This window comes from Phalangium opilio, unplaced genomic scaffold (genome assembly GCF_054372755.1).
Source record: "Phalangium opilio isolate 3A_F unplaced genomic scaffold, DU_Popi_V2 ptg000031l_1, whole genome shotgun sequence".
Classification (NCBI taxonomy): domain Eukaryota; kingdom Metazoa; phylum Arthropoda; class Arachnida; order Opiliones; family Phalangiidae; genus Phalangium; species Phalangium opilio.
This window is the reverse complement of record NW_028324158.1, coordinates 7,006,771-7,024,294: the sequence shown is the minus strand read 5'-3', so window position 1 is coordinate 7,024,294 and position 17,524 is coordinate 7,006,771. Positions and strand designations below refer to the sequence as shown.

Here is a 17,524-nt window from a genome sequence, read left to right as displayed (position 1 = left end):
CAGCGCGACGCGAATGACGAAAATTACGTATTTTCCGACTGAGGAGAGGCGAAATAGCCCGGCCTCCTTTTACGTCCCCCCCCCCTGTATTTTGAAAGGGGGACTGGGACTATGGCGTGCGAATACTTAGGCATCTTATACCTTCTCCCTAATAAATTAGATATCACTTCTTGATCTTAGTTTCAGTCCCCAATCCCCATGCAGTTTTGAAATAATTTCTTAATTAATAGACATTTTTCTCATTTATAACAATGCCTCAAATAACTCTACCAATAATCAAAATAATTTACTATCACTTTTCTCAATGTATTTTATGGTTGGCCAATTTCACTAATCAGGCAGTGGATACTCCCGATTTTAGTACTATAGCCTGCGGTTTAGGATGAATCCCATTTAATAAATATCTATTTTCTGTCGTTTGTAACAACAACTCAAGGTCTTGGGTCTTATTTTTTTTTATTCCAAAATATAGGTTTACTGGATCGGTCCTCTCTTGGGAGGTTTCATCGGGGGCTTCACTTACGAGTACAGCAGCGACTCATCGTCGGTGGCGACGGGTCTTCGGCGCTCCTTCCGCCGGAAGAACCCATCTCATCGAGGTCCCGGAGGCGAAATGATCCGTGATCACTCTGGGGCCCTGAGTAGCAACGAGACTGAGATGACTGCCGCTTCGAACGCCAATGACTACGGCGTTTGACATCCGTTATGCCCCTCCCGTCTTCTGGATAGCATTGTAAGGCCACGGTAACTGGAAGTTTGCGGGCACCAAACCAAGAAACGTTTTATATATAAAGACAAGTACCGTATCTCGAACGACTTTGGAGATTTTTAACCACAAATCAAAAACCGGCCGGTCTTTACGCGATTAAGTACTTGGGAACTCTCCTAGGTCTAAGTGTAAACAGCATGGGTGCCCTTCACTCGAAACCATTCAAGGGGTTGAGTACTTACTTAAGAACGAAAAAAATTCTTTTCGGGTGTAGATATTGGGCATCTGACAGTAAGGAGAAATTGAGTCAATTGTCAAAATCAAATATGCTTCCTTTTTTTCCAGATCTATGCGAGGTTTTAACAAGTAAAATTATTAGACAGTTTTGAGGCTTAGGATATAAGTGTTAATGGGTCGTATTTGTACAGTAGAATCCATCACCTGAAGTAAGATCCCCTTTTATTACCTTTTCACTGATGTCTCAGGTCAGATGACATTGACTAAAACCGTATTTTAGTAAGACTAGCTATAAAATGGTGCAAAATGACAGTTGGAAAAGACAGGGGTTTTTGAAAGGTCTGTTGAAAATTATGGGTAGTGTTCTTCATTCGGGCGAATTGAAAACAGTGTCCCTTGTGGCAAAATGTCATAGATGTTACATTTTCGACTCAAAATCGCCCAAAGAACATTTCCCTTAATTTCAAACAGACCTTTCAGAAACACGCTGTATAGTTTCGTCTACCGACTATATAGAGACCAATAAAGGACCGTGCTATCATGACGTCGTTATCTGCACGGACCCAGACATTGTCATTAATTGTTTTACCGTAGGATTTTGCATAGTAATGTTGTAAATATATAAAATTTTCAATGTAAATAATTGAAACTATACCCTACATCAATGGCAATATAGTTACCCTTTCTCTGACCGCAATCGAGTTCGTATGAATATTTAATTTGCTACAAATATTCTAACTTAACATAACGACGTTCCTAAAATTGTCATTTTATGATCTCAGAACAAATTGGACACATATTTTAATCTAAAAAAGGTAAGCAATATCAGATGGAGTTTGAGATGACAATTACAATTATAGTTAACTAAACTAAAAGGTTATTTTAATTTTTAAGTGAATTAACCTTTGTGATTTACTAGATAGAATTCTTTCGCCTAACAATAATCCTGCGTTATCTTGTCTCTACTAATTAATTCTTCTCTCTTGAACTTTCTCTTTTAATAAACAAATTGTAACCATAAGAATGTTTCTTTCATAATTATTCTTTTCGAAAACTTATTCCTGTGTTTGCTACTAACGTTTCTTTTTTCATAAAACTTAGGTCTCTTTTGCAAGTAGGTAAGAAGACATTCTAATTAACAAAAAAAGTTCTTTACTGCAGGTTGAATGAGTCAATATGAAAGTTATAATAACTTCAATTGTTTTTGCACATGTGCTTACGTTTTTGTCTTCTTAATGTGCACCATAAATGTCAATCTATTCTATACCCAAGAAATAATACAGCTGACACTGGGAATCATTATCTCCCAATACCTATACCATAAGTTAATAAGATATGTTGCATCCATAAGTATGGCACTGCCTATACTTTGTAAGAGACTTACAGCTCGAGCTAGTTCGAGAACGACGAAAGCGAGAATTGAAGTCCTACACTCGGTTAGTTTTTGCAGGACTTCCATCTTCCTAGTTAGTCTGTACTAAGCCTTTGACAGCGCCCCGATCACCAGGCGTCGCTTTACCTCGAACCATCTTCCTATTTAGTAGGTACTAAGACTTTGACAGCGCCTCAACAGGCGTCTTCGCTTTACCTCGAATCTATGGCCTACGTCACTTCATGACAAGCTCCAGTTTGTAACCAGTGACAAACTTATGAATGGAACATATCTTATGAGCTTATGCCTATACGAAAGTATTTTGTGTCCATGTTATAGCTTTCGGAAAGCAGTTTTTGGTTTTTAATAGCCTACATCTCGTGAAATAAAGCTTTGGATCGTTAGTATTCTTATAATGAACCTTCTGTATGTATCCATCAGTTCGGCTGCAATTTAACCTCGGAGATGTCAAAAACTTGGGAAAAAGTATGCGTCAAAGCCAACCAAGTCTTAAGGGATTACAAAGAATATTTCTTATGACATGTTCGTATATCTCTTGAAGGGATGAAGAAGAAAATCCTTAGAACCCTTAGCCACAAACGTCTGACGTCGGGGGGCATGATGTAGTTGACCTATTAGCGTTATCTTTTCCGATTTCTAGCTGTCAATCGGTTTTTCCTCTCACTCTTGACTATAGCGAAGTAAAATACATATGTAACGATCGTCGATATGCGCTCCCTGTATAGCTTATAGCATCTGAAAATGTCAAGGTCGAATGCCTCGATATATATAGTTACTGCGCGTAAGACGAGTTTATAACCTGTATTGTTTGTTAATGGATATATTACATAAAGCTGTAACTTGTATAATAACTTTTATACAGCGTGTTTCTGATAAGTCTGTCATAAATTAAGAGGGATGTTCTTTGGACAGCACCAGTACAAGCACAAATACAAGCACCAGTACAAGCACAAATACAAGCACCAGTACAAGCACAAATACAAGCACAAATACAAGCACCAGTACAAGCACAAATACAAGCACCAGTACAAGCACAAATACAAATACAAGCACCAGTACAAGCACAAATACAAATACAAGCACAAGTACAAGCACCAGTACAAGCACAAATACAAGCACCAGTACAAGCACAAATACAAGCACCAGTACAAGCACAATACAAGCACCAGTACAAGCACAAATACAAGCACCAGTACAAGCACAAATACAAGCACAAATACAAGCACCAGTACAAGCACAAATACAAGCACCAGTACAAGCACAAATACAAATACAAGCACCAGTACAAGCACAAATACAAATACAAGCACAAGTACAAGCACAAATACAAGCACCAGTACAAGCACAAATACAAGCACAATACAAGCACCAGTACAAGCACAAATACAAGCACCAGTACAAGCACAAATACAAGCACCAGTACAAGCACAAATACAAGCAACTGCAAGAAGCCAAGTTTGTAATTATAGCTTCTCGAGTATCAGTTTTGTTCACACTTAAGCGTTTTGAATCGCTTCGCACTGGTTTCTCATGTAAGTGTGAACATAGCTCCAGTCATTCAAACATGGCTTGGTTTCCTTTATTGTGTATATTTTCTTGGACAAAATTATTCAAAAAAGTTAAAGAAATTCAACGGGTAATATACTAAAAACCAATTTAATCATTTCTAACCGTGAATATACAACTGAACTTCCTTAATAAATACGGTCGCAACAGGAACTGACGTCATATGAACGTAAAAGATTAGCATTGAATATCCGCGCATGCTAAGTTTTGCCTCAAAAGCGCCGAAACACGAATGTTCATGGTTGAAATGAATATATTCGTGGTACATATAAAGGAAGGAGTTAGGCTTAAGATCGACAAATGATGAATGGGCGCGGTTATGGAGCAAGAAAGCGACCCATTTCTTTTTGTTTTCTTCACTCAAGGCAAACACCATCGTGATGTTGCCATCCATAAGAAGAAATCTAACTCCGTTGACTTTAATCTACTCTCTTTTACTAACTGCAGTACTTTTTCTCGGGAATGTCTTTCCTGTCTCGTCTTCCCTTTCCAATGTTTGGTTGGTTTTTTTTTGCTTGTAACTCTTCTTTCCGCTCTCGTGGCTTCTTATGTCAAACACACTTTGGCTTCGTTTAGTCTCTAGACGATTTGACGTTTAGTGGTTTAGCTAGAAATCATTTCCTTTTTTTAGGAGAGTGAGATGAAATTGTGATGTATATTCAGAAAAATGTAAGATGTATCTGAGAACGTAGACTGTGCGGTGTGCAGTTGTGTCGTTATACTCTTACCAATATTGCGGTGATGTAAGGGTATTAACTAGGAATAGTGGGCTAAAAACCCTGAGATCACGACACTATACGTGCCCCAATAAGCCTCTTAGTTGTAAAAAAAAAAATAGATAGCACTGTTCTCTGAAATCTAAGATCTAGTAATGGCATAAGTTTATAAGTGATATGTTCCATAAGTATGACACTAACCTATAATTCGTATTGCTAGAGACTTACAGCTCGAGCTAGTTCCAGAACGACAAGCGAGAATTGATTTGCTACACTCCTTTAATTTTGCAGTCCATCTTCTCCTATTTAGTCTGTACTAAGACTTTGACAGCAACTGACTGCAGGCGTCGCTTTACCTCGAATCTGTGACCTACCTCACTCACTTCATGACAAGCTCTTTGTAACCAGTGACAAACTTATGGAACATATCTTATACATTTTCAGATCTCGGTGCACCCATAGAAATGCTAAAACTATATTATTATAAATTTCCTAATCATATTTTTGCAAAACTTACTATAGGTTTTCCAAGTTAGGAAACCCATCATATTCAAAGCGATAATATTTATTTTCTGAATTCGCCTTTTCTCATTCATTATAGCTTCACAATTCAATTCCTTACCCCTATAACTAACAATTCTCGGAAATCTATGATGAGGCTTTAGTCGAATAGACCGTTCCAATAATCTTAAGAAGAGAAGCCCCGCCTTATTTCCTCGCGCCATGAAGCCCCGCTAGATGTAGCGCTGGTATAACTAACTATTCTCGGAAGATTATGATGAGGCTTTATTTTAGTCGAATAAACCGTTCCAATAATACCAGAAGCGAAGCCCCACATTCATGAATTATAGAGAGCTTTCAGTTGGAGGAGGAGCTGAGTCTCGTGACATAATTTATGCTGCCATATTGGTGGGTACTTTAAAGCAGGAATGAAGCTTTGACCATGCCCCAATATGGCTACCAGAACAGCGGTAAGACTTGGGAGGGTGTGTGATCCCTTCTGAAAGTTCTCTATTATCCTTGATCTCGCCAAGAACCACCGCTAGAGGCAGCGCCAACCGGCTAGCCTCTTCCGCGTGTAGTGAACGCTCGGGCTCCGTCTGGCGTTGCCTCTTGGCGCGAGGTAAGTAGCCTGAAGGACCGATGGCAGCCCATAGAGCCCCATGATACTAAGCGACTAAAGAACCAATGTTAAGCTTACTTCCCCCTTTTCAGCCCCAAAATGAAGGGGTTATGAAAAATACCGTGTGTCAAAATCCCGGAAAAAGCTAGCGCCATCTAGACAAAATAAGACGTTAGATGCTTCCCTCTTTAGAACGTTTATTCCCCCATAAGCGCCCCCCCCACACTATCCGGTTTGCTACAATCTCCCGCTAGAAGGCGAATTAACAAGTATTTTACAACTTTCTCCCTCTGCCATCCGTCCTTCAGTATTATTTCGTCCATGAGTAGCCTAAGAACGCGGCCTACCGCCTGTGTGTTGGTTGTCTCTGTAAGTAATTAATGGACTGGTCTATAGGAAGCGGGTTATAGTACGTTGAGTGTCGAAAGCAGGAGCGAATTTCTCCGCTCTGTTAATTGATTAATGTAGGGTGAATGTGAGACGAGTTCCTTTCTCCGCCGGCGGCCCATAAAAGAGGAAAAAAGAAGAATTTAGAGCTGGAGGATTTGTAGTATAATAGTTGGGGAAAACTTTTACTGAGGGTTCCAAAACAGCTGTTAGAGATTTCTAAAGGAACTAGAGCGAAATAAACTATAGCGAGTGAAGATACTTATATAGACATTCGAGTTTCGTTTCTACTTTTAGAAAAACGTTAAACTTGTTTTGTAAAGTGAAAATGCCAGGTTTAAAGCAATTGTTGACCTCCCACCAAATCCTGGCTAATCTTCTATACATCAATTTTATCTTGACAAAGAACTCGTTGATGTCGAGGAGAGGACGGAGCTAAAACTAGCCTTTGCTAACCTTAGCGTGCCTGTCACCGGTACCGCTCGACTACGGGAGCATCTAGATTAATTTGTTTAAATTAAACAACAGCCGAGACTCGTTTTAAAACGTACTACCCAGGAATGTTAGCTGCACTATGTCTAAGGTGGAAACCAATTAGATAGACCTCATGATGATAGTTAACAATGTCAGAAATCTTTGATTACATTTCTGTCAATCATTTTTCAAGATTCCTCCTGATTGTAACGAAGAACTGTACTTTTAATATGTACTGTAGTGTAGACAAAATTTCAGATCAAGTTTGGATACTTTTATAACCGCCATTTTTCAAAATGGTTGCCGATCGAAACTAAAAACTATACGGCTCTGCTATAGAGTGTACCGAGCATGTTTGCATTTCAGACTAATCGCTTGAAATTTACGGCAGTCATGTCGTTAGGAAGTTTTGTTTACTCTTTTACCGAAAGGAAGTTTTGTTTACTCTTTTACTGTAAGGAAGGTTTGTTTACTCTTTTACCGTAAGGAAGGTTTCACCGTTAAAAAGTTTTGTTTACTGTTTTACAGTCAGGAAGTTTTGTTTACTATTTTACCGACTATTTCCTAAAAACGCAAAAAAACTCGCCTTAACACAGAAGACGGGTACGATTTTGAGTCTTGGCACAGTAGTAATTTTGCCGAAAGTTATTGACACCTTTATGAAATTAATCCCCAATATCTGTTTCCTACTCTGGAAAAAAAAGAAAAAACTAAATAGACCCGCAATTTAAAAAGCAAACAAAAGCAAGTTTAAAATATGACTGGGCTCTTAAACCTTAGGAGTCTATAACATACGAGGACTTTTAGGCAATATCGGAATCTCGCACCAGATGCTAAATATTTCTAGGACCTAGGTAACGTGACGTAGAATCGGCTCGATATATCATCGAAAGCAACGTAAGACAGGCTGCGGAGTAGAAACGAAACGAAAAGAAAAAATAAATAAAAGTAACCCGAAAGAAAATAACAGAGTACAGGGAAGATTTATCAACCCAAGTTGATGCGGATGGCCTCCCTCCAAATGTCCAGATTATTCGGGAGAATAAATCAGAGACCTCATACACTACACTACACAATCTCGTCCTTTGAAGATCTACCCTTAAGCCTCGTTGCACCTTATGTAGACTAATAAATTCTATAGATACGACATGGTCACTAAGGTTTGGACAAACAACCATCTTAGAAAAGACCAGCGAGAGGAGTAGGACCGACACCACACCCTGATTTTTTTTTTATTAAAAGAATGGCCTTTTCCTATATATAAAAGGGAAAATAATTAGCATTTTAATTAGTCTTAAAAACGCTGGCTACTGTCTTGCCATGTTTAGAGGCGTCTGCTAACCAGAACCTCTTACCCCATACGGGTTTAGTTGTATATATATAAGTGAATAGCCAATGAGACTGGAGGAAGGAGGTGCTGGTGGTTTAACAAATATTTAAGCCCTACCCCTTACCTTCAATCAGTTATTAGCATGGGGTCTTTGGCCTCATAAAGCTTCTAGGTAAAAAATCTGTCCACTGAATTAAAATCCAAGTCTTCTTTGGTTTATTATACCGTGGAGCAAATTGGTGGCCATTTTCGAAAATGGAGTCTTGAATAGATTTACTATTCTTCCTTGTTCAGTCGAACTATCAACAAATACCTATAATTGTTTACACGCCCACGTCAAATGTTACCACGTGTTAATTTTTTGTCTATGGTCGCTTGGCCACTTGAGAATCTCTCCTGCCGTTTTTTTTATTTTTTTTTTTTTATTCAAGAAAATGTTGGCAGCTGGACTATTAGCTAAAAACCCTCCTGAAAATAAATTGACGTTAAAATTAATGGTATATCCCGATTTATTACTCCACGTGAGGTGAAAAATACCGCGAAGAGATATAGTACTGACTATAGTGGCATGCATAGACCGTATACTTGTGAGCTAAGCCTACCTACTTTTTCTTTCTAAATATTTTACGTTTTAAATTTGCTTTCCTTTTATATAGTATACTGCCTCAGAATTTATTTCATTTCGTGACAAATGATACGTACCTTATAGACTTCGCTCCGCCTCCAAACATCGGACTTACCAAAAATAAAACCATTTTTTATTATTTTTTTTTTCGGAATAAAATACAAGCATATTGAACGAAAATAGCTTCCTGTGCGAAAATACATCCGTTAAATTTTATTTAACTCGAATTAATACGCTTAAACAGTCTTATTTTAAACTGACGTATTTAATGGATATTTATTTTTTTATTTATTTTATTTATTTATTTTATTTCATTAATTTATTTATTTTATTTCATTTATTTATTTATTTTATTTATTTTTATTTATTTATTTTATTTATTTAGCAAGGTATTGTGAACTTCACTTATCGATTCTCTATTTTTTGATCTGTTCAAATATGATAACATCGCCTACAATCTTTCTAAGTGATGACTAATTTCAATAAATTTTTAAGCCCCATTTCGAATATTCAATCTTTGGCCTAAGATATTTGATGTCAAAGGTCATCCATACGATGTCTATGGAGAATCCCCCACCGCCGTAGTCCAAAATATAAATTAATTGATTTTATTTTAATCAAATGATTTCATTCTAATTAGATTTTTTATTCATTTCATCGTAAAAACCTTAATTTAAAAATCATACAAAGAACTATTTGAAAATCCCGTTGCTCCTTATTCAACGGACACTAGTATTTGAATTAAAATTTTCGTTAAGCCTAGGTTTCGCGCGTTTTAACTATTTCCGGTGCCACGTGATTTTTCATAAATATAGAACGTAATTCAGGCTTTAATTTGATCCCAATAACGTTTAAATCGGTACAGAAATAAGTAAGATATGAATTTTATAAAATAATAATATTAATATCGCACACCGGTGTATTGCGGGTAAACGTTTTACAGGGGCTCATAGGAAATACATTAGTAGTTTTACCCCTGGAAGTTGTTTTCGAAAAAAAAAGTTAATAAATATTTGATTAAAATCCAGGAAGAATCTCAGTTTATTTAAGGTAATGGTTTTTCCGTCAACGTTACTTCGGTTTTATCGAGAAAACTTGATTAAACAATGTTTGATTGACATTCTAACAATTATTTACTGACTTTACAGCCCCGCAATTTTATTGGAAAGAAGTAAAAATATATCGTTTCCACAATCCCTTTTCCAATAACAAAAAAAAAGAGAAGGTACGAAATGGGATTTTTCCCAACTTTATTAGATAGTCTTATATTAAATTTCAGTCTTAAAATGGATAGATATATATTCTAAGGGAAAACCAGTGAAAATATCCTTTCTAAGATTGCAACGTCCTTGTATACATGGTGTATTTTATTTTCTGGTCACGTCAGACGGTTATTGGACGCCCTAACTATCTTAATCAGGGTTTTACGTCATTGGTGTGTGACTGCAAATATTGTCCCTGAATTTTATAAGCCTTGGTCTACACTGTCATCCTGTTTCTGCAGGCTGTTTCTTTCATCAAGGGAAATTATTGCGGAAAAGGTTTGTATGCCCAAAAACACAGAAGCCCCGGAAAGAATGCATTATGATAATAAAAATGATTTGCTTTTGTAATCACGCTCGTCCCCCATAAAAGTGCCAAAAGCCCAAAAAGCCTTCGACCAGAACTTAATGCGGCACAACGCAATCGTGGAAGGTTTTCTTTTTTATATGGTACGTAAAGTTAATGAGGCACAAACGCCTACAACAGTCTAGGCTATTCAGTCTTTCCTTCTGTTTTATCTTTTCTTCGATTCCCCAGAGAGAATGCGCTGAGAATAAAACTGAACAAATTTGGCCCCTTTTTTTGAAATGTGCGTTCAGAGTTTGTATACAGTATTTTCGGTTCAAATTATACTATGTTCTGGTGGTTTGGTGGAATGCACTGAACATCCCAATACAGTCAAAGGCGCGAAGCTGCTATTTTACGAAAGATTTTATTGACTACCGGACTTTTACGAGCGCAGAGACCTCTGTCTTTAACTGTCTTCTTTAAATTACTATAACTAATTAGAATGTACGCTAAATAATAATTAAAATTAAGTTCTTTAATCTATAGGCCTATAATTAGTGTTATATTCGTGAATTTTGATTGATGTGGTGTGGATCAATATTTGGCGGGAAAATGTTTGGAACTCACTGCGCATGCGTGTTTTCACTAGGCGCTTTTTCATTGATACTTTTTATTCAGTCGCTCGCTTTTTGTTTGTGCCGCGCCGGTATCTTTGAATTTTCATGCATTACGTATTTTAATTGATCATGACGGGTTCGGAAGTTAGTAATATAATTTCAACTGCTAAAGTTTTAGTAGTAGGTGCAGGAGGTATTGGATGTGAACTCTTAAAAAATTTGGTGTTGTCTGGATTTCAAGACATTGTTATTGTAAGTAATATAGCTAAGCCTTGTCCTTATTAATGACATTTCACACATTGACTGATACAATTACAATATATTGTTTTGTATTTAATTTAATTTATCTTTAATTATAAACGGGTTTTTACATTAAACGCAGGTCGATCTTGATACCATCGATGTTAGTAACTTAAACAGGCAATTTCTCTTTAAGAAAGCACATGTCGGAAAATCTAAAGCAGTTGTAAGATCCCATTTTGTTAGTTGCATGTTTATCCAGATTCATGAACCCCCTACCTGATTAGGTTGCTAAAGAATCCGCCGAAAAACTCCGGCCCAAAGCTAAAATAGTCGCGCATCATGATAGCATTACAAAGTAACTATTCATGTCACTAATAAGGACTTAACACTATAGTTAATTCCATAAACTTTCAGCCCAAACTATGATGTGGAATTTTTCAAAAGCTTCGAGATAGTTATGAATGCTCTTGATAACCGCGCTGCTAGAAGCCATGTTAATCGAATGTGTCTGGCAGCTAATGTTCCGTTAATTGAGAGTGGAACTGCGGGATATTTGGGCCAAGTCACTGTTATCAAGAAAGGCTTAACAGAATGTTACGAATGCGAACCTAAAGCTGGTCAAAAGACTTTCCCTGGTTGCACAATTAGAAACACTCCATCAGAGTTGATTCATTGCGTTGTTTGGTCCAAACATTTATTCAAGTAAGACTACAGATACACGATGGTTTTGTAATTTAAATTATAGGTTTACCAGGGTTCATACAAACCTGTCCTGGAAAACAGGGAAAACCTGGAAAAATCAGGGAAATAAATAGTTGACAAAAACCTCAGGGAAATTTAGAATTTTTAATAAAATTCAGGGAAATCAAGGAAATTTGAGTCAAACAGGGGCCGAGTAATTAAGCAAAATGTTCCTAAACATCTCCTCCATAGGATTAACATTGGACTAAACTTTGGAGGCTCGTAACTCTGGTTATTTTAGAGATACAGGGATGTCCTTTGAGTATGTTATAGTCCAATTTGTCCCCCATCTTACCATACTAAAATCTTAGGGCTACGACAAACAGGGGCCGAGTAATTAAGCAAAATGTTCATAAACATACCACCCTCCATAGGATTAACATTACACTAAACTTTGGATGCTCATAACTCTGGTTATATTAGAGATACGGGAATGTCCTTTGATTATGTAATAGTCCTATTTGCCCCCCCCCTCCTACGTTAACATTTGCTCCATAGGATACTCCATATACGGGAAAAACTCAGGGAAATAAATGGGAAAAAACCTCCCATAAATCTCATAGAAATTTGTTTTCCAAAAGTTGTATGAACCCTGTAAAATTATTAACGTAACTTTATAGTCAGTTATTTGGAGAAGAGGACCCGGATGAAGATGTATCTCCTGATATGGCTGATCCTGAATTAGGAGGGGAAACAGCGGGAGAACGAGCGTTAGAAAATAAAACAAATGAAAAGGGAGACATTGAGAGAAAATCTACAAGAGTTTGGGCACAATCTACGTCTTACGATCCTGCCAAATTATTCAATAAGGTTTATTTGTTTCATTGGTTTTTACGTTGAAAAATTTAATCAAATCAATTTTTTATTTTATTGTAGTTATTTAATGATGATATTAAATATCTATTATCAATGGATAAATTATGGGTCAAACGTAGACCTCCTCAACCTTTAAATTGGAACAATCTGCCGGATGCTGGTATTCGATATTTTAAATAATTTTTGACTTTTCCAAAGTTTATTATAACCAATTAAAATTAAAATTTGGTTTTGAAATTTTGAATGAATAAAGTTGCAAGTTCAAGCAGCAGCAACAACACAAACAATTCAGGACTTAGAGATCAACAATTATGGAGTGTTCAAGAATGTGCTGATGTCTTTAAAAATAGCATTATGAATCTTAAAAATCAATTTTTGTCACTTAAACCGGGCGATCATTTAGTTTGGGATAAAGATGAGGATGATAGCATGGATTTTGTCACAGCTTGTGCTAATATTAGAGCACATTGCTTTGGTATTCAACCTAAAACTCGTTTTAACATTAAATGTGAGTTATATAAATTGATTGATCCTGGTATTATAAGATTAGACGGACTTACATTTGTTTTTCCACTTATTCTTATTAGCAATGGCTGGTAATATAATTCCTGCAATTGCAACTACAAATGCAGTGATTGCTGGTGTCATTGTACTTCAAGCATTTAAGATTTTAAAGGGGAAAATGGATAAATGCTCCACTGTAAGTATAATATTAGAGACTAAGAGAGACATAACACAGGGTTGCCACGGGTCAGGGAGAACCTGGAAAAGTCAGGGAATTTGAAAATGGGCCGAAAAGGTCAGGGAAAAGTCAGGGAATTTGAAAAATTTCAGTAAAGTCAGGGAATTTGATTTTAGTGGGTAAAATCTCTGGGAATAAGTCTTTATTGAAAGAGTAATGAAAGTTTTTCCTGATCCTCTCTTAACACAGAAAACTCTAGAGCAATCCTTAAAAATGTCTAGAATTGTTTTTGTAAAGTTAATGCTCTCTAAATAAATCTCTCGGACTGTTATTTATAGTTAAAATGTTTCTTAATCATTTTGGTGTGAGAAATGCATCGGAAAACTTAATGTAGAGACTTTATTTAATAATAAGCACTTAAAACGTGCTGTAAACATTTACACTTTCGGCCTAAAAAGGTCAGGGAAAATGTCAGAAAAAGGTCAGGGAAAACCTGGAAATGTCAGGGAATTTGGTTCTGAAAATTCCGTGGCAACCCTGTAACATTATACCTTAGAAAAAGGCTGTTTTTTTATGTTACCTGAACTTTTAATTAAATTAATTTTAAACATTTTATTTTGTTTTAAATAGGTTTATTTAAATAAACAAGTTAATCCAAATCGTAAAATGTTAGTTTCCAGTCAGTTAGTCCCACCTAGACCCAACTGTTACGTTTGTTCGTCAAAACCAGAGGTAATTTCAAATTTTTAATTATAAATTTAAATAATTAAATTCAATAATGCAACTTTCAGGCAACTGTTCATTTGAATGTGAACACATTAACAGTGAAAACTTTAGATGAAAAAATTCTAAAGGGAGCCTTAAATATGGTGGCCCCCGATGTTGAAATCCAAGGATCTGGAACAATTCTTATATCAAGTGAAGAAGGAGAAACAGAATGTAATTTTTATTGATTTATTTTAATTTTTAAGCTAATCCTAATTAATTTCTAGCTTTTAATTGTTATAAACCTCTTTTTTAATATAAATAGCCAATAATGAGAAGCATTTGAGCGACTTTGGTATCAGAAATGGAACGAGATTGGTTTGTGACGACTTTTTGCAAAACTTTAAAGTTGTCGTTATAATCCAGCACTGGTAAGTTTTACTCCCTAAGTGTATAGAGTGCTGTCAGTTGTGACGTCAGATCCAAGGTTAAACGTCACGAGTCTGCCTTTAGCAATGGGCGGCCATGACAGTTACCGTGTTTTTTCTTTATGGGGAAAACAGCATGGGTGACGTCACACCCGCGCTTCTGACAGCACTTTATAGATAATAAAATACCCTGAAAACTTAAGGTTATTTTTTCTTTTTAGTGAAAAACTTCCTGATCAAGTTGAATTTCAAGTATTTGGAGACGTAAAACCCGAGGCAATGGAGGAAGATAATAATAAATTAGATAATGGCAGTGCTAAGGAGCATGACGTTAACAAAGTACATTCCGATGATGATTTGGAAATAGTTGATGATGAAGAGGAAGAAGACATATCGAGGAAAAGAAAGATAAAAGCAGTGGCATCAGCTCATCAACCTGAAAAACGCGCCCGACATGATTCTTCTGATATTGAAATATTGTGATTTCAATGATTTTTGTATTCCCCCCTTTTTTTGTTTTATCATGTTGTAAGTCGAACAACGTTTTGTATTAAAGATAAATCAATGAATTTTGCCAGTTGTTGCAATTTATTACTTTTTATTTTTTATCGTTAACGAAAAAGAAAGCAAACTGAAACCTATGAGGTAGGGAAGAGGAGCGAGCATCTTCTTCTTTATTGTTTTATCATGTTGTAAGTCGAACAATGTTTTGTATTAAAGATAAATCAATGAATCTGTCCAGTTGCAATTTATTACTTTTTTATTTCTTATCGTTAACGAAAGAAAGCAAACTGAAAAACCAATGAGGTAGGGAAGAAGAGGAGTGAGCATCTTCTTCTTTATTGTTTTATCATGTTGTAAGTCGAACAATGTTTTGTATTAAAGATAAATCAATGAATTTGGCCAGTTGTTTCAATTTATTACTTTTTTATTTTTTATCGTTAACGAAAGAAAGCAACAAGAAACCTATGAGGTAGGGAAGAGGAGTGAGCATCTTCTAATTTACAGCAATTTAAATAATTAAAATCTGTTTATTTTATTTCAGCGCAGGAATCTAGTATTTTTTTTAACTTTACAAAATCGTTTAGCGGATGTTAAATGTTCTTTACAGTTTCCAAAACATTTTAATTGCTTGTGTAAGACCAACATCAGAGTAGTTGAAATAAAATAAACCACCCAAAGTGATTGCTGACAGTAGATAAACTCCAAGAACTCCGGCTTTAGCAATAGCTTCACCAACAACTTTTGGACGTAAGTAATCCACAACAATAGCTTCAATACCCCAATGAACGTGAGCAGTTAATGCCAAAGCCATGGCATATTCAAAAACAGGGTTAGGAATGAAGAATGCCGCTGGCACAACACCCAATAAGGCGGCGGATAACGCTCTTTCAATGGTCCACAGCGTGGTGTGGTCACCGTGAGCTCCTTTCGCCGCTGACATACATTTGACGGCGCTCGTTGAGATGTTTCTGGTGGTTAAATTTGACTTGAGGGTCAAATCCAAAGACCCTAAGCCTTGGTTAAAATGATGCCGTTTTGGATCGGAATATCGCGAGAGAATTACTGATTGAACAGCAACTTTGGGGTAAGTTGACGTTAAAATACGGGCAACGTTTATTCTACCCAAATTACAAATTAAAGCGTGCGTAGCCATGGTTAATTAACAATAAATTGAAATGAAATCGAACCATACGCTAACTTTCGGCGAACGAATACCTTCTTCTTCAAATAGGTCAAAGGGTCAGGATAAAGGCAGGGAAATAAGCGCTCAAATCTGTAACTAGAAAAATCCAAAAAATGTCCATTAACATTATCTAATTTCAAAATAATATCAGTTTTCAGGTATTATTTGTATATTAATTTCAATATTTTATCGTTCAAATCCTTTATTCGCAACAATATTAATTTTCAACCACAAAGCATGTAAACTGAACTGAATTGAACTAATATTTGGCCAGATGGCAGCACACGCATCTCTTTGAGCTTCCCTTTCATTTTCCTTTTTTGCGCGAGTGGGCCACGCACATGCCAACGGTCCAGGAAGTTCAAAGTTCGTTATGAGTTCTACAACGCGGTATAATCACCTAGTAAACCGTTTTAAACCATACGCGTTATCGCGTAATGAAGTAATAAGTATCGCAAATGCCAACCCCATCGGAGGAGGATTTTCACCCATGATAATGTAAGTGTTTGTTTTTATCCGTGAACCACTTTTGTCTAGATAAATATAGGCCAAACAACGGGGTCGAAAGTTGGCGACATTGTCGGGGGAAAGGTAGGTCAAGTGGTCGAGACCACGAGGTCATTAAATAACCTCTTTCCATAATGCAACAATGGATATAATTTTTATTGATAAAACCCGAAAATTGCCTTAATTTTTAAAAACCATTAGAGATTCGTGAAACGGCCATTTCAATCACGACGCATTTTTTTTTTCTTTTTTCATTGAAAGTGCCCCGATTTTTTTTATCCCGCCAAAACTTGTTATTCTTGTTGGTTCTCCGATTTTTTATCATAAGATATTTATTACAATCACACCCTAAAGGGAAAACTACCTATTTCATTTCCCGATAATTTTTGTGACCTCATTTAAATACCGTAAACGTTTTTCTGTTGAAAAACCCTACAGTTAGATAGTGTTAAAATATATTAGTTCAAAAACTCGCCTAAACCAAGATTTCCACATTAAAAACAGGGTTTTTTTCGTAGTAAACATAAAAGGTGTGCATACACAGTTTCTAACAAAGGTCCTTGCTTTAGCGAGGAAACTACTTTTGGGTCCCCCCTCCCTCTCCTCCCTTCCTCGAGGTCGTTCCGGCAAAAGCCTAGTAAATTCCGTTCGTTTTGGAGATCTTTTGAAACCCGTTTCTTTCTTTCTCAAAAGAACGGAGGGGAGCTTATATATCGGCCCTCGAAGTACCCCCCCCCCCCAATTCCTACTTACCTCCAACCCCTTACAGGTGGGCATTACATTTTACCCCACAGTCACCATCTCCCCTCCCCTTCTTCTCTCTTTTTTGGCTTCAGCCTCACCGCAGCACCCTTTGACCATAGACAAGGTCGGTGGCCTAATTTATCCCCCCCCCTCCTAAATCACTAAATAATGAAGATAGTCTATTTTTGGTCTAACGTGAAAGTGGCGCATTAACAAGATGGCGGGCGGTTAGGCATTTTACTT

At 36.6% G+C, this 17,524-nt stretch overlaps 4 protein-coding genes and 1 long non-coding RNA gene across 9 annotated transcripts in view; 4 read left to right on the top strand and 1 right to left on the bottom strand.

Annotated features, from left to right (window-relative positions):
* Nucleotides 1-1,643, top strand: part of LOC149690337 (aquaporin-2-like) — a 43,972-nt gene extending 42,329 nt beyond the window's left edge. For both annotated transcript variants that reach the window (XM_089869859.1, XM_089869858.1), the window contains one exon: nucleotides 473-1,643. In XM_089869859.1, coding sequence (XP_089725985.1) covers nucleotides 473-697 — 225 coding nt within the window. In that variant the 3' untranslated portion in view covers nucleotides 698-1,643. The remainder of the gene's footprint in view (nucleotides 1-472) is intronic.
* Nucleotides 1,644-8,921: 7,278 nt separating this feature from the next.
* LOC149690336 (uncharacterized) lies at nucleotides 8,922-10,526 on the top strand. The gene is made up of 3 exons (XR_016383693.1): nucleotides 8,922-9,785; nucleotides 9,855-10,272; nucleotides 10,361-10,526. It is a non-coding gene; the product is annotated as an uncharacterized LOC149690336 (long non-coding RNA).
* A 251-nt stretch (nucleotides 10,527-10,777) lies between these two features.
* Uba2 (Ubiquitin-like activating enzyme 2) lies at nucleotides 10,778-14,912 on the top strand. The gene is made up of 12 exons (XM_089869851.1): nucleotides 10,778-10,980; nucleotides 11,111-11,194; nucleotides 11,256-11,326; nucleotides 11,386-11,673; nucleotides 12,333-12,522; nucleotides 12,589-12,688; nucleotides 12,782-13,036; nucleotides 13,116-13,228; nucleotides 13,841-13,942; nucleotides 14,002-14,149; nucleotides 14,241-14,346; nucleotides 14,565-14,912. Exons 1-12 carry the CDS (start codon nucleotides 10,858-10,860, stop codon nucleotides 14,824-14,826), a joined length of 1,842 nt encoding a protein of 613 aa, XP_089725977.1. The 5' UTR covers nucleotides 10,778-10,857; the 3' UTR covers nucleotides 14,827-14,912.
* A 338-nt stretch (nucleotides 14,913-15,250) lies between these two features.
* Nucleotides 15,251-16,095, bottom strand: SdhD (succinate dehydrogenase, subunit D). The gene has a single exon (XM_089869852.1). It carries the CDS (start codon nucleotides 15,998-16,000, stop codon nucleotides 15,449-15,451), a length of 552 nt encoding a protein of 183 aa, XP_089725978.1. The 5' UTR covers nucleotides 16,001-16,095; the 3' UTR covers nucleotides 15,251-15,448.
* Nucleotides 16,096-16,345: 250 nt separating this feature from the next.
* The window catches only part of fus (epithelial splicing regulatory protein fusilli), a 58,528-nt gene continuing 57,349 nt past the window's right edge, over nucleotides 16,346-17,524 (top strand). For 2 of the 4 annotated variants that reach the window (XM_089869847.1, XM_089869846.1), the window contains exon 1: nucleotides 16,346-16,528. In XM_089869847.1, the coding sequence (XP_089725973.1) occupies nucleotides 16,404-16,528 (125 nt within the window). In that variant the 5' untranslated portion in view covers nucleotides 16,346-16,403. The remainder of the gene's footprint in view (nucleotides 16,529-17,524) is intronic. The other 2 variants (XM_089869848.1, XM_089869850.1) reach the window with 2 other exon arrangements.

Coding starts and splice junctions, on each gene's coding strand:
- Uba2 (XM_089869851.1), top strand. CDS start 10,858: ATGACGGGTTCGGAAGTTAGTAATATAATTTCAACTGCTAAAGTTTTA. Junction 12,523..12,588: donor CTGCCAAATTATTCAATAAG/GTTTATTTGTTT, acceptor ATTTTATTGTAG/TTATTTAATGATGATATTAA. Junction 14,150..14,240: donor TGAAGAAGGAGAAACAGAAT/GTAATTTTTATT, acceptor TAATATAAATAG/CCAATAATGAGAAGCATTTG.
- SdhD (XM_089869852.1), bottom strand. CDS start 16,000: ATGGCTACGCACGCTTTAATTTGTAATTTGGGTAGAATAAACGTTGCC.